Raw genomic sequence first — 15,748 nt, 5'->3', positions numbered from 1 at the left:
GGTGGTCACCCCCCCCCCCCGTGAGGTACAAGAAAACCAGGACAACACTTTGCTTGGAAGACGAGGAGGAGGACAAGGAATGTGTCACGATACCGAAAGAGGGTCGAGCGACGTGTGAATGTGATGTACTGCCATGCAGCTGACGGGAAAACCCGGACCGCTTATGTCCAAGGAAAATTTTTCACGATAGCGGCAGCCTCATGAAGAGGAGATGGTAGGAATTGAAGAGATGTACATTCGGTGACCGGTTGGGTCACAGGCACTGAACTCTCTGCTGTGTCAGAGGCAATGCAATCTTAGAAGCGGAAAATACTCCTTACTTTCCCCGTATCTGTCCCTTCACCTAATTTAATGTTGTTATATTATACCTCCCATCAGCCCCATGGTGCGTAAACGTTTCGGCAAGCGTTGGTGTGGCACGAGCAAACTGGGGCCGCTTTGTGAGTTTGCTCTCCAGCGTTTCCTCACGGCAAACGAACGCCGTGAAAACGTAGCGCGGCGCTGGCGCCGTAGCTGCCGTAGCCGCCGTCGTCGGCGTTGTTGCAGTTGTTGGTTTTGAGCGCGAGCGCCCGCGTGGGCTGTGTGCGGTGGCGCAGACCACGACGCCGGACAGCGAGATGGTGAAGAAGCGGCGCTCGGTGTCGCGGCTGCCGTCTATGGACCTGCTGGAGGAGCCGCCGATGAGGCAGCGCACGGCGAGCGCCATCAGCGTCCTCACCAACACCATGGAGGGTGCGGGGCGCCGGCACGCGGGACACCGCCGGCGCCGCCACCGCTGCTGCCGCCACTGCCACCACGACCGCCTCCGCCATCACTACCACTGCCATCACCACCGCCTCCACCATCACTACCACTGCCATCACAACCCCTACTACTGCCACGACCACTACCACTGCCATCACCACCGCCTCCACCATCACTACCACTGCCATCACAACCCCTACTACTGCCACCACCACTACCACTGCCATCACCACCGCCTCCACCATCACTACCACTGTCATCACAACCCCTACTACTGCCACCACCACTACCACTGCCACCACCACTACCACTGCCACCACCACCACCTCCACCATCACTACCACTGCCATCACAACCCCCACTACCGCCACTACCACTGCCACCACCACCGCCTCCACCATCACTACCACTGCCATCACAACCCCCACTACTGCCACGACCACTACCACTGCCATTACCATCGCCTCAACCATCACTACCACTGCCATCACCACCCCCACTACCGCCACGACCACTACCACTGCCATCACCATCGCCTCCACCATCACTACCACTGCCATCACCACCCCCACTACTGCCACGACCACTACCACTGCCGCCATCATCCCCATTACCACCGCCGCCACTACCACCACTGCCACCACCACTACCACCACTGCCGCCGCCACTGCCACCACCACCACCTCCGCCATTACTACCACTGCTATCACAACCTCCACTCCCACCACCACTGCTACTACCACCACCGCCACTGACCACCACTGCCACCACCTCTACCACGGCCGCCGCCACCACCGCCACCGCCACTACCACCACTGCCACCACCGTCACCACCACCGCGCACCATCACTGTGAATGGGCTAAACATTACCTTCATTCGCCCTCAGGGGTGGCCCCTCCCCCTGGGGCCCCCACCCCTCAATAACTCCCCAGTCTTTTGAGGACAAGCTGTAATTTTGGGTATTTTATCTGTTTTAACTCGATTGGGATAACCATCACACAGCTGCAACCGCAGCATCAATCGCGCCCCTTGATGCGGTAACTTGGCAGGGATATTTCTCGCTTGTGCCATCGGTACCACCCGGGGTGACGTAACTTGATCGATTTAAATATCACTGTGGCGCCAGTGAGAGTGAATTAAGCGATAACCACTTCCAAAGTGTGTGGTTATTAAGCGCAGTGCCGCCGCACTCTTCCGGGACGTGTAAATTAAATGAGCGCTGTACTTGTTGTCGTATTGTGGCTAATCTCGATGCAGAGCGACAGCTACGATTTCACATTCAGGCAGTCAAGCCAGACAACCGCGTCGGGAGCTGCAGAGTGTAGCATCATCGCCGGGATGTCTCCTTCGTATTTGTGGATCGGGCATTGCGTCGTCAGATGTTATTTCGGTCTGTTCTGGATGACCACAGCCGCACAATACTGGAGAGTTTTTAACTTTCCATTTGTGCATCAGATATCTGCATCTGCAGCCACGGTTTGTTCGTTGGATGCGGTTAAGGGTGGCCCATGAGCACCATGGGCCACCCTTAACTGCATGCGCCGCTCGCCGCGCTCCGGCCCACTGACCACTTTCTCCTTGAACGATCATTTTCCTGTAAAAGAGCTCACATGGTGACCTTGCCATTGTGCAAATATTATCACCGAGAGATGAAACGTTTCAAAGTGATCATTGTTTTTATTTTTTTTAAGCGTTTTTATTCCAACTCAACACGAGCCCCGGTATACAATATACTGATCGCAAAACGGTGGTGGGGGAGGCCGCGGGAAAAACCGAAACTCCGCCAACAGCGACCTGATGCGGGCGCGACATGACGCCTTTTAAGGGGGAAATATTGGGCTCATTGCCAAGTGGGGACCTCGTGCAGGGGTGTGAAGTCTTATACAGGGTGGGTGGGGGGAGATACGAGGAGAGGGACGCGGGTAGGGGGAGACCACGTGCGCCAAGTGAACTTATCATCAGCTAAAATCCCGTGGGACAGCGATTGACTCCTGATACCCCCAGCGCCCGACTCCTTCCCCAATCTTCCAGTATGCCGCATCTCCACGATAGGCTCCGTGTCGGCGGGAACCTCCTGGCTTTAAACTCCCACTCTCTGCCTTTAAGCTCGTGGCATTAAAGAGGCGGCCATTGTTGGCGTCGGTCACCCTGCGCAGTACCGACAATAAAATAACCCGTCTCCCTCTCCATGCCCCATTTGCATTTGTCTCTCAGCGGAGCTCGAGGAGTCGCGCAAGAAGTGCCCCCCGTGCTGGTACAAGTTCTCCAACATCTTCCTCATCTGGGACTGCTGCCCAATGTGGCTGAAGATCAAGAAGATCGTGCTCATCATCGTCATGGACCCCTTCGTAGACCTCGCCATCACCATCTGCATCATGCTCAACACCCTCTTCATGGCCATGGAGCACTACCCCATGACGCCACACTTCAAGGACGTCTTGACCGTCGGCAATCTGGTGAGGCCCCCCGCCCTCTCAGGGCTGTCATCGTCGTCGTCCACCCACTGCTGGATGAAGGCCTTCTCAATGCCGTTGTCGGTCATAGGGGGGCTGTCCGATCCATAGTTCACCCGCAGTTCATGTGTAGTTCACTGCGTTGGTCAGTGCGGGGATTTTGAAATTGTCGGGGGGGGGGGGGGGGTGTGGGGACTGGTTGACAGACGCCACTCGCCACTCACGTTAGCCGTGGCCGGGAATCGAACTCGGGCAGTCGGGTGCATTCATCACCGCAGTCCGCTCACCACTGCGCCGCCGCTCCACCCGTTGCCATGGCGCCGCTGCGATGGTCCCCCGCACCGGCTCCTGTGCACGTGCCGACCTCATCGCGCTCCATCTCCGTGGCGGACGCTCCGTCGGCTGCTGCTCCCATCCTTAGTTTTGCCTGCCCGCCACCGTCCCTGACCATCGCTAATAAGGCGTCGATCGGTACCACCTAGGGTGGCAAATAAAACTATAAACTAAAATGATTTCTTTTTTTCCAGGGTAAGGCCCACTGAGCTGTGTAGCTTTGTTTCAGAAGCGACCCGAATATCGCAAACGAAGTGGCGGCTTATCGTGCGGAAATGTACAGTGGCCAAATACTCTAAACGCACGTCGATTCTGAATGTGGAGAGGAAAACCGGAGGACCCCGAGAAAAATCCGCATGACCATTGGAAGAGAGAGAGAGGCATACACTCCAAAAATATGAACCAGGGCGGGCCGCTGGATTCGAACCATGAACGCCGATGCCCAAGCGGCCACCCCAACTTTTCTCCTGGAGCGCTGTCGTCGCCGAGAGGTGGTTGGTCTCGAACCGACATCACCCTCCCACCTCCACCCGTCTGTCTCCCCCGCAGGTCTTCACAGGCATCTTTACGGCCGAGATGTTCCTCAAGCTCGTCGCCATGGACCCCTACTTCTACTTCCAGGAGGGCTGGAACATCTTCGACGGCTTCATTGTCTCGCTCAGCCTCATGGAGCTCGGCCTGCAGGACGTGGAGGGCCTGTCCGTGCTTCGCTCCTTCCGACTGGTGCGGCGCGATGGCGCAGCCTCGGGTCGTTTTTTTCCGTTTTTATTTCGTCAATTAAAAATGTATTGGTCTGTACGTATGTATGTATGTGGAGCAGTCGTGTAGTGGTTAGTGCGCTGCGCTACGAACCCGGTTATCCGGGATTCCCGCTCATGGCCACCAACAACAGTGACAATTTTCTGAACCGGTCCTGGGCCTCTCCTAGTTTGACTCAGCCTGAAATGTAGACCTGGTGCAATGTCTAAACATTGCTACTGGGGAGCCGGGCATGGTGCTGGCCACCCATTCCCTCATATGCCATGCCGGCTCGCTTAATAGCACTTTCTCCAACAGTCTGTTAAGGCTATATGGGGGATCTTTGTTTGTTGTATGTATGTTGAACTGCGGCCTCCACTAACGCCGCCGCTGGCGCCCGCCCTCTGTCGCGCAGCTGAGGGTGTTCAAGCTGGCCAAGTCGTGGCCGACGCTCAACATGCTCATCAAGATCATTGGTAACTCGGTGGGCGCCCTGGGCAACCTGACGCTGGTGCTCGCCATCATCGTCTTCATCTTCGCCGTCGTCGGCATGCAGCTCTTCGGCAAGATGTACAAGGAGTGCGTGTGCCGCATCGCGCTCAACTGCGAGCTGCCGCGCTGGCACATGCACGACTTCTTCCACTCGTTCCTCATCGTGTTCCGCGTGCTCTGCGGCGAGTGGATCGAGACCATGTGGGACTGCATGCAGGTGGCCGGCCAGGCCATGTGCCTCATCGTCTTCATGATGGTCATGGTCATCGGCAACCTCGTGGTGCGTCCTCCCTTCTCCTGCGAAGACACCCCCCTCCCTTCTCTCTCACTCTTAGCCCTAACCAACTAACCTCGAGTACTAATCGGAATCAACTAGTTCACCACCCGCTAGTACTAGCCCTGACTAAATAGCTAACCAGCCATGAGTACTAGCAATGACCCTAACCATCTATCCAACTAGCTCGCCAGACACTAGTACTAGCCATGCCCTCACCTAGTCCCTGTAACTCGTTTAGATGAACGGTGGCGCTTGAGTTGTATTGAAGAGTTTCGCAAGGCCATTTCCTGTTGCTCGGTCTTTTTGATTGCTACAGCTCGGTCGTGTTACGTTTGGCCTCCGTCCGGCACACCACAGCGCGTCCTGCTGTCTCTGCCCATGTTGACTTGGCCATGACGATCATGGCTTTAACTTCGCAATGGATTGTCTTTACAAGTCCTCCCCTGCCGTGGCTGGACGGACAGCGCTATCGCGTTTGTGTATTGTTTGTCGTTATAATGTTCTGACCCGCCCCGACTCGACATCTGTGTAAAAGAGCTTTATAGCTCATCAGATTCCTCCAGTATATTAATATAAATATTCTGATTCTGCTAATGTATACACGTGTTCTGCCTTAATTGGAAGGCTTCGTATGTACGTATGTTGAACTTGTTTCGCACCGTACATAGCCAACTGTGCTAATTGGAGGTACGACTAGCGAGGTGTCGCAAGAATTCCATAACTCGTTTGTGTTTCAGACCCAAGTCACCATATTCTACATTCCCCCGCCCTGTACCCTGAAGACTCCGTGCCCCCCTGCTCATGGCCTAGTGGCCCCTTGACTTCAAGTAGCTCGGCTCATGACCCTGTGCCTCCCACCCCGTGTCCTTAACCCCGTGACCCCATGTCCCTGACCTCGTGACCCCAGGTGCTGAACCTGTTCCTGGCTCTGCTGCTGAGCTCGTTCAGCGCGGACAACCTGGCGGCGACGGACGATGACGGGGAGATGAACAACCTGCAGATCTCCATGCAACGCATCCACATCGGCATCGCGTGGCTCAAGGTCTTCATGCGCGCCTTCTTCGCGAAGCACTTCAAGAAGAACAAGATGGATGACGAGGACGTCAAGGTCCTCGACGAAGACACGAAGGTCGGGAGACGACGCCCTGTCACCCCGCTACCTTGGCACCCCACTACCCTGTCACCCCACTACCCTGTCACCCTACTACCCTGTCACCCTACTACCCCGTCACCCCACTACCCTGTCACCCTGTCACCCCCCTACCCTGTCACCCCACTACCCATCTAACCCCGCTACCTTATTTTGGGATTTTACTCCGGGTCACAGCACGGTGTTGATCGCACGTCGCTTGTGATGTGGGTTAAATGACGGTAACGAGTTGACCGATCGGCCACGTCTCGGTGTCCCCGTTAATCTCCATCGTCGTCCCTGCGTCCCTCCCAAGCGTGTCCCTCTGCACTGGCGCTGTTTGGATCGCGGTTCTTGTTCCCCGTGCGCGCGTATTTTTTAAAGCGACGGGTCTCTCCGCCACGACGTGCCCGCGTGCGGTGCTGTCTTCGCGCGCGTCCCTCCACTCCTCCCCTCCCCTGCCTCCCTCCTCCCCTCGCTCCCTCCCTCGCTCCATCTCCCAGGAGCAGTGCAACCTGAACCACACCTCGGTGGACATTGGCCGCGGCGACGAGGAAGTGGCGGCGCACGTGGACACCACCGGCCTCTACCCCCGCATGGTGCCCATCGCCGTGGGCGAGTCCGACTTCGAGACGCGCGACACCGAGGACCAGACGAGCGAATCCGACCTCGACGGCAGCAAAGAGGTGACTTGGCTCGCTGGTGAAGTGTCGTCCTGCAGGAGGTGGCGAGTTAGTCTGTTAATATTGTGGTGGCAGTGGTGAGTTCGTCTGTGAGTCTGGTGGTGGTGGTGGTGAGTTAGTTTGTGAGTCTGGTGGTGGTGGTGGTGATTCTTGTGGTGGTGGTGGTGAGTTAGCCTGTGAGCCTTGTGGTGGCGGTGGTGAGTTCGTCTGTAAACCTGCACCCCTGCCCTTCTGCCCCCTTGCCACCCCCCCCTGCCTCGCTGCCCCGTTGCCCCGGCAGATCCTGAACGACATGAGCTCGTCGGAGGGCAGCACGGTGGACATCAAGAAGGATGGCGAGGAGGTGGAGGTGCTGCCCGAGCAGATGGACGAGATCGTGGAGCCCGACGCCTGCTTCACCGACGGTGAGTGCAGGCCCACGGCGGTGAGAGTCGCTCTCGAGAGCGATGTTGGTCCAGGCGAGTTGACGCGCGGTGAGCGGTGAGGTTATGGGAGGAGAGGGCGTGCGGCGAGCATCACGTCTCCCCGTTGGGAGGGTGGCCGCCCCGCCGGTTGTAATCTTCTCCGTACGGCCGCTGCTGTTGTTGTTGTTGATGCTGTCGAGCAGCAGGTGTACATTTAACATCGGCGAGGTGGACGAGCTGGATCATTGCGCAGAGTGGTGAATCGTCGCTGCTGTGATAATGCTTCCTTCATAGAGATCTCTGCGAGTCGATGGGTCTCTGTGTGAGTCTTTGGGTCTCTTCTCCGTATGGCTGCTGATGTTGAACAGCAGCTGCAATTTAACATTGAGGTGGTTGATGAGCCAGGTGATTGTGCAGTCAAGAGTGGGGGAGTGGTGAATCATTGCTGCTGTGATGTTGATGATGACGATGACGCCTCCTCCTCCGTGTTTGTGAATCGGGCACTGAGTTTGCGTTCCGCGTCCCGTGGTTCTCTCTCCGCCCGCGACTCGGTGTGTACCGTGCGCAGGCTGCGTCGCTCGCTTCAAGTGCTGCCAGGTGTCCACCGAGGAGGGCAAGTGGCGCACCTGGTGGAACGTTCGCAAGACCTGCTACCGCATTGTGGAGCACAACTGGTTCGAGTCGTTTATCATAATCATGATCCTGCTCAGCAGTGGTGCCCTGGTACGTGCTAACGTGTCGTGTTGTTGTTGTCGTCGTTATGATGACGATCAATCCGCTTGTTTACCCACGAAAGCCTCGCCAATCCTCAAGACACTGCCTTCAGGAGGGTCCTGCCAAGTTTTCGCAGAGGTTGGCAGGCAGAAGGTGATGCAGCTGCTGCCGTTGCTGCTACTCCTGTGTGCGATCCCAATTCAGTAGCTTGCAGATGATCGTTTAGCACTAGGATGTTTTTTGGCCCAGGACCGGTTATATTGTTTTTTTTTGCTATGGGAGGAAACCGTAGAACCAGGAGCAAGACCCCCTGAAGAACAGGGGGGGATCATACAAACTGCACTCACTCACTCTCACTGCAGAACAGGGGGGGATCATACAAACTGTACTCACTCACTCTCACTGCAGAACAGGGGGAGATCATACAAACTCCACTCACTCACTCTGTGTAGAACAAGGGGAGATCATACAAACTCCACTCACTCTCACTGCAGAACAGGGGGAGATCATACAAACTCCACTCACTCACTCTCACTGCAGAACAGGGGGAGATCATACAAACTCCACTCACTCACTCTGTGTAGAACAGGGGGAGATCATACAAACTGCACTCACTCACTCTCACTGCAGAACAGGGGGGGATCATACAAACTCCACTCACTCACTCTCACTGCAGAACAGGGGGAGATCATACAAACTCCACTCACTCACTCTCACTGCAGAACAGGGGGAGATCATACAAACTCCACTCACTCACTCTCACTGCAGAACAGGGGGAGATCATACAAACTCCACTCACTCACTCTGTGTAGAACAGGGGGAGATCATACAAACTCCACTCACTCACTCTGTGTAGAACAGGGGGAGATCATACAAACTGCACTCACTCACTCTCACTGCAGAACAGGGGGGGATCATACAAACTGTACTCACTCACTCTGTGTAGAACAGGGGGAGATCATACAAACTCCACTCACTCACTCTGTGTAGAACAGGGGGAGATCATACAAACTCCACTCACTCTCACTGCAGAACAGGGGGAGATCATACAAACTCCACTCACTCACTCTCACTGCAGAACAGGGGGAGATCATACAAACTCCACTCAATCTGTGTAGAACAGGGGGAGATCATACAAACTCCACTCACTCACTCTCACTGCAGAACAGGGGGAGATCATACAAACTCCACTCACTCACTCTCACTGCAGAACAGGGGGAGATCATACAAACTCCACTCACTCACTCTGTGTAGAACAGGGGGAGATCATACAAACTGCACTCACTCACTCTCACTGCAGAACAGGGGGGGATCATACAAACTCCACTCACTCACTCTCACTGCAGAACAGGGGGAGATCATACAAACTCCACTCACTCACTCTCACTGCAGAACAGGGGGAGATCATACAAACTCCACTCACTCACTCTGTGTAGAACAGGGGGAGATCATACAAACTCCACTCACTCACTCTCACTGTAGAACAGGGGGAGATCATACAAACTCCACTCACTCTGTGTAGAACAGGGGGAGATCATACAAACTCCACTCACTCTGTGTAGAACAGGGGGAGATCATACAAACCCCACTCACTCACTCTTACTGCAGAACAGGGGGAGATCACACAAACTCCACTCACTCACTTTCACTGCAGAACAGGGGGAGATCATACAAACTCCACTCACTCACTTTCACTGCAGAACAGGGGGAGAACATGGGCACCCGAGTCGGGTATCGAGCCCAGGCGCTTCTCGTTGCTGCGAGGGTGCGGGCGGTGCGACTGCACTGCCGCCCTGTGCCACGTGCTCGCCTGGCACAGTACTCCTCATCCTCGCGGCGTTAACGCGTCTCCGTCTGATATTAGGAAGCCACTGGAGCGATGCACTTTTAAATCGTCATCTAGATTGAAAACTCATTTCTTTAGAACTGCCTTTTGTGTTTAGTTTGTTGTCCTCTCCCGCACCTCCGATTAGCATGGTTGGCTACGTACGGTGCGAAAGAAGTTCAACATACGTACGTACTTACACGTCTCGTCCGTCTGCGCCGACCCTGCCCACGGCCTGTGCACAGGCCTTTGAGGACATCTACATAGAGCGGAGGAAGACGATCCAGACGGTGCTGGAGTACGCGGACAAGGTCTTCTCGTACATCTTCGTGGTGGAGATGCTGCTCAAGTGGGTGGCGTACGGCTTCCAAAAGTACTTCACCAACGCCTGGTGCTGGCTCGACTTCCTCATCGTTGACGTAAGTTCCGCGGGCTCACTTCCGATGGTGTTCCCTAAAATTAATAATTCTAGGGCATCTTGACGGAAGCGGCCGGGCGGTCACGATGTAACCTGGGAGGTATCACGGGGGGGGGGGGGGGGGGGGCGCCGTGGTGTCGAGCGTGGCTCCTGAGGCTTCTCCTCCAGCTTGCGCCGCCACGCACTGCTTGCGGGCATCCTTCACGCGTCGGAGCGGAAGCCGCAGTGAGCCCAAGATGCCAGCAAAGTAGTGTGTGGGGAAAAGCTCGAGAGGAAAAGAAGCAGCAGAAACAATGGGTATTTGTATTTTTTTTAAACCAGGTAAAGCCCACTGAGCTATGTAGCTCTTTTTCACAAGCGACTTGGCCACAATTAATAGCTTAATGAAGTCGCTTTACCATCGATTGGGAAAGTTAAAGTAGCCCAACCACTCTGAACGCAACGCTCGTCACACGGCCGCCCCCGGGGAACGAGCGGCTACACAACGCCGCCGCGCCAGCAGCAACGCACGGTGTTGCTGCTATTGAGTTTTTTTTATCGTTATGCGCTAAAACAAGCCATCGTGGCGTTTTGTCATCATTGGTTAGGTGGGGGGTGGGGGGGAGAATGAGATAGAACGATGTTTCTCGTTCCTTCAGCGTAGAGGTGTGAGCGATTCCTCAGTTGGCATCGGTTCTGGAGCTCAACCACTCTGAACGCAACGCTCGTCACACGGCCGCCCCCGGGGAACGAGCGGCTACACAACGCCGCCGCGCCAGCAGCAACGCACGGTGTTGCTGCTATTGAGTTTTTTTATCGTTATGCGCTAAAACAAGCCATCGTGGCGTTTTGTCATCATTGGTTAGGTGGGGGGTGGGGGGGAGAATGAGATAGAACGATGTTTCTCGTTCCTTCAGCGTAGAGGTGTGAGCGATTCCTCAGTTGGCATCGGTTCTGGAGCTCGCGGCCAAATAATAATCGATCGTCCGCACGTGCGTGCGAATCCATTCGGCTCGCGTGCATTGCACGCACGATGGACTCACTTAATTCGACCCCTGCACCCATTAGGGGCTGCTACGCTCGCCACAATGTGAAACCGGACAATACGATTTGTTGTTCGAATTGCGTTGCAGCCCTGGATCGCGATAGTTAAATCGAATCGCCGTGGGAGTGAATCCCTTGTACCTCTACGTGGATGGTGACGTGACTCTGCGACGACTGCGCAGCTGTGGATGTACAGGTTCCCCTCGCTCTGTGCGGTAGCAGCGGTAGTAGTACTAGTAGATGCTTTCAAAACAAAGGCCACGCAAAGTGTAACCGCACGAGGAGACGGCTGCCTGCTGATTAGTGCGCACGGCACACACACACAGTACACAGAATCTGAAGTTATTTTTCCTGGAGGAATGCAATGAGCTATAAAGCTTTTTTTCACAGATGTCCAGTCTTTCACAGATGCCCACACAGTACACACATTACGCACAGTACAGACGGTACACACACGGTACACACAATGTTGTCCCACGTTCGACCGCATAGCCGCATGTAGAGTGAATTATTCACACTGCATAAGACCAAATTTTGGGCAGAAATAAGTTAGCCGCATACGCATTAGGTACGCGGAATCGCACAAACCAAACCTGCATAGAGCGAGGGAAATCTGCAGTCGTCGGGGGCGCGGTGGCACTGAACTGCCATGAAATTAACCCACACCGTATCGCTCACTGTGCCGAGTCGCCAGATTGCCGGAGAGCTTCCTGGAGCTGAGTGCATCGTGGTGTGAGGTGCGGAAGATTCTGCCGAACTTCGCGATTGGACCGTGACAATGACGATGCTGATAATGATGATTGTGATGATGATTGTGATGCTATCTACAGGACCCTTTTGTCGGTATTAAGATGCTTAAAAAGATAAAAAGGCTTTACCCTTGTTTGGAAACAATACGGGAGGTGTACAGATGCTAAAACACAAGGCATCAAGTCTGCATTAACCACACATACTTGTGGTAAAATGTGCAAACACATATGCTTTAATAAAGCCATCAAAGCAGCTGTTTCTGGTGTAGGCCAATCAGTTTTTAAGGACAATGCGTACATTATCAAATCATCGTTTGTTTTCATGATTCACTTCAAGTACGCGTGGTTAAGCAGAATCAGATTCTGAATCGTTATTGATCCTGGAGGAGGAAAGCTATGAAGCTCTTTTTCACTGATGTCCAGCAGGGGTACGGGGTTCAGCGAGTTACAACAACAAACGATACAAGCAACACAATAGGAGTGCTAAGTAGAAAAAAGGTAAGCCAGTCACTCAAAACATTTTAACCTTTTATTTTATCAGGTAAGGCCCCACTGAACGATTAGCTTCTTTTTCAGAACCGACCTGGCCACAAATGAAAGCTCAACGAAATTGAAAGCAGCCAAATAATAAAAACTATTTCTAAACGCACGTTGATTCTAAATGTGGTCTGAAAAACTGGAGGACCAGGAGAAAAAAATCCACGCGACCACGGGAAGAGAGACACAGACTCCAAATATACAGCAGGCATCGGGGTCGGGATCGAACCCCGACCTCCAGCATACCAGATGAGGAGGATAACATCACACCGCCGTTGCGCCCCTTAAAACAAGTACAGAGGTTCAAATTGCTTAAGTACATCAGTTCCTGAGCTTGGGAAAGGCAACAAAAACAGACTACACCAAGACAACAACACACAGCACCTCCAAACAATTCCACAGTAAAATTTTACTAACGGAACAAGGCTCATACTTAATTCAGACTTGATGCCTTGTAATGGGTGTCGATTTGGTGTTGGAACTTCTTACCACTGGACATCCGTGAAAAATAGCTTAATGCGCTCATCGAATTCCTCCTCCAGTCTGATTCTGAACACCTGTATTGTTGCCAGATTGTGACGCCGACGACGCTGATGCCGCTGTAGTGGTTACGCGCGGAAAGATTCACGTGTCGCGAGAACGCGACGACGACGGTGGCTCATGGTCCAAGATTAATGACGGCGTGGCTGGTGGTCCAGAGAACGAAATGCATTCAAGAGGGCGCCCGCCGTGGGAGATGGAGCGCGCCCGTTTAGCCCCCTCTATTCGGGCGAACAAAAGCTGTTTAGGCATGTGGTGGCTGGGCATGGGGGCTACATGACCCAGCCAATGCAGCCTTGCCTGCCGGAGGAGCTCACCGATGGGACTTGGTCCAAATCTTTAGAAGATTTATGAGCTCCTCACAATCCAACCTGGTTAAACCCAGGATGGATCGTAGGCAGGCCAACCTAAATGTTTATAACCGGCGAAGATGTTCCATTAGGGGGGGTCCACGTTTCGCAAGCGTAGAGGAGGGAGGGCATGACTGTGGCCAAGAAGACCTGAAGCTTTGTGTGGAGTGACAGACTAGGTAGCTTCCACACAGCATTATGCAACCGATGAAAAAATAATGCTGCTCGACTGATTCGGAATGAGACCTCTGCTGTCAAACCGGAGCCAGTCATGAACACACTTCCCAGGTATGGGAAACTCTCCACTCTCTCCACAACTGCCCCATCACCAATTGGGAGTCGTGGGGGTGGAGTGTCCAATGGTACAACATACCCAGGTAAATGCTTAGTTTTGGTGGGGCTGATGGTAGGCCCCACCTTTTAGTGGCACGCTTCAGGTTCATCAGTAGCACCTCCAACGCCTCCTCTGAGTGAGCAGAAATTACCAGAGGTGGGACAAAGTCATTGTTATGCAAGTCCAAGTCGAGTCGCAAGTCATCAAATTCATGACTCGAGTCTGACTCGAGTCCAAGTCACATGACTCGAGTCCACATCTCATAGGTGGGACAAAGTCATTGTTATGCAAGTCCAAGTCGAGTCGCAAGTCATCAAATTCATGACTCGAGTCTGACTCGAGTCCAAGTCACATGACTCGAGTCCACACCTCTGGAAATTACCAGATCATCGGCATACATAACATGGTTGACCAATAGGGAGCAATCCCTTGACCTCACCCAGGCATCGATCAGCCTCCCATTGTATCTGTACCAGATGGAAATTCCTCCGGTACAGCCATCAAGGACTCACGAACTACGTGGTTGAAAAAGATGTTAAATAATGTGGGAGACAGAGGACATTCCTGTCGCATCCCAAGGTGAACAGTGAATGGCTCCGACTCCCGGCCACATACTTTTACCCTGAACCGCTCACCATCATGGTGGTCTTGAATGATCGTGAGCAGAGGGTCAGGGGCTCCGAAAACACGAAGAATGCCCCAGAGACCAGGCCTACTGATGGTATCATAGGCCTTGACCAGGTCAATAAAGCAGAGATGCAGGTCTTGTTGGAATTCCCGACACCTCTGCTGGAGCAGATGGACAGAAAATATGGCATCTGTGCAGGACCGCCCTTTCCTGAAACCACATTGGGGCTCTGCAAGCCTCTCCTCAGAATATCTGGCAAGGCGATGTTGAATAATCCTTGCCAGGACCTTTCCCAGCAAACTGAGGCGTGAGATGCCCCTGTAGTTGTTACAGTCTGTGCGGTCCCCCTTCTTAAAGAGGGGGACCAGCAGGGCATCTTTCCAATCCTGCGGAACCCGTCCAGTGGTCCAAACTGTTGTTATGATGTCATGTAGGGCAGTCTGTGCACAAATGCCACCCACCCTCAGCATTTTGCTTGGGAGATCACCTCTGCCAGGTGCCTTTCCTGGTCTCAGTCTCTGGACTGTCTTCAGTACTTCCTCAACAGATGGCACCTCAGCCAGCCACTCACAAGGGGTGACTTCTTCCTCTAATATTTGAGGCAACGCAGCCTCAGCAGGGTCATCCCCACTTTGCCCCATGATGTTTTCCAGGCTGAGGGATTTCCCCTCCCCCAGGACCTCACAGAAATCCTCAGCAAATCTGCAAACCAGTTCCTGGGGGTCGGAGTTTGGATCACCGTTCTTTCCCTAATGATGATAATAGGTGTGGTGCTGTCAGTTACTTTTTAATGGAATGAAAGAGCGATTTGTGATCACGGGCCACTGAGGCAGATTCCATCTCCTCAGCATCCCGCGACCACCACCCATCCTTGCAGTGCCTCACGGCTCTCCGAATATCTGAGCGAAGGCTGTGGTAAGCCTCCTCATTTGCTGACGTGGGATGCTGTAGACGATAAGAGTGGGCCATGTGACTTTTTCTCAGCCAGCCTGAACACCTCCTCTGTCAGCCAGGGTCTCTGGGGAGGCCTGGACTATGTACCCAACGCAGCCATTGCAGCTGCATGAGCCACAGTCCTAAACCTCGCCCATTTTCCCTCAACATCAGGAGGAGTGGAGGACGATGCCAACCCCAGCCGCAAGCGATGATGAAATTCTCGCTTGCAACTTTCATCAGCTAGCTGAGACCAGGCCACTCTGGGTTTGAATGGGGACCTGGGTGTACACCCACCACCGGAGTGGAAGAATGGCAGGTGCATCTTACAGATGACAAGTCGATGGTTCAGTGGGTAGATCAGCTCCACGTAGGTCCTGGTGTCAAGGACATAGGCCCGCATCCACTGTTCCGTCACTATGTAGTCCAGCAGATGTGCTTGA

The 15,748-nt window shown here is 54.0% G+C and overlaps 1 protein-coding gene across 9 annotated transcripts in view; it reads left to right on the top strand.

Annotated features, from left to right (window-relative positions):
- LOC144951454 (sodium channel protein type 2 subunit alpha-like) overlaps positions 1-15,748 on the top strand; it is a 90,318-nt gene that overhangs the window by 48,538 nt on the left and 26,032 nt on the right. For all 9 annotated transcript variants that reach the window (XM_078881730.1, XM_078881729.1, XM_078881727.1 and 6 more), the window contains 9 exons: positions 597-732; positions 2,960-3,201; positions 4,081-4,254; positions 4,685-5,041; positions 5,946-6,167; positions 6,671-6,853; positions 7,131-7,254; positions 7,823-7,977; positions 10,039-10,212. In XM_078881730.1, coding sequence (XP_078737856.1) covers positions 597-732; positions 2,960-3,201; positions 4,081-4,254; positions 4,685-5,041; positions 5,946-6,167; positions 6,671-6,853; positions 7,131-7,254; positions 7,823-7,977; positions 10,039-10,212 — 1,767 coding nt within the window. The remainder of the gene's footprint in view (positions 1-596; positions 733-2,959; positions 3,202-4,080; positions 4,255-4,684; positions 5,042-5,945; positions 6,168-6,670; positions 6,854-7,130; positions 7,255-7,822; positions 7,978-10,038; positions 10,213-15,748) is intronic.

Source organism: Lampetra fluviatilis, chromosome 62 (assembly GCF_964198595.1).
Source record: "Lampetra fluviatilis chromosome 62, kcLamFluv1.1, whole genome shotgun sequence".
Classification (NCBI taxonomy): Eukaryota; Metazoa; Chordata; class Hyperoartia; order Petromyzontiformes; family Petromyzontidae; genus Lampetra; species Lampetra fluviatilis.
Note: the sequence above shows the minus strand (reverse complement) of the source record. Positions and strands in the feature narration are given on the sequence as shown.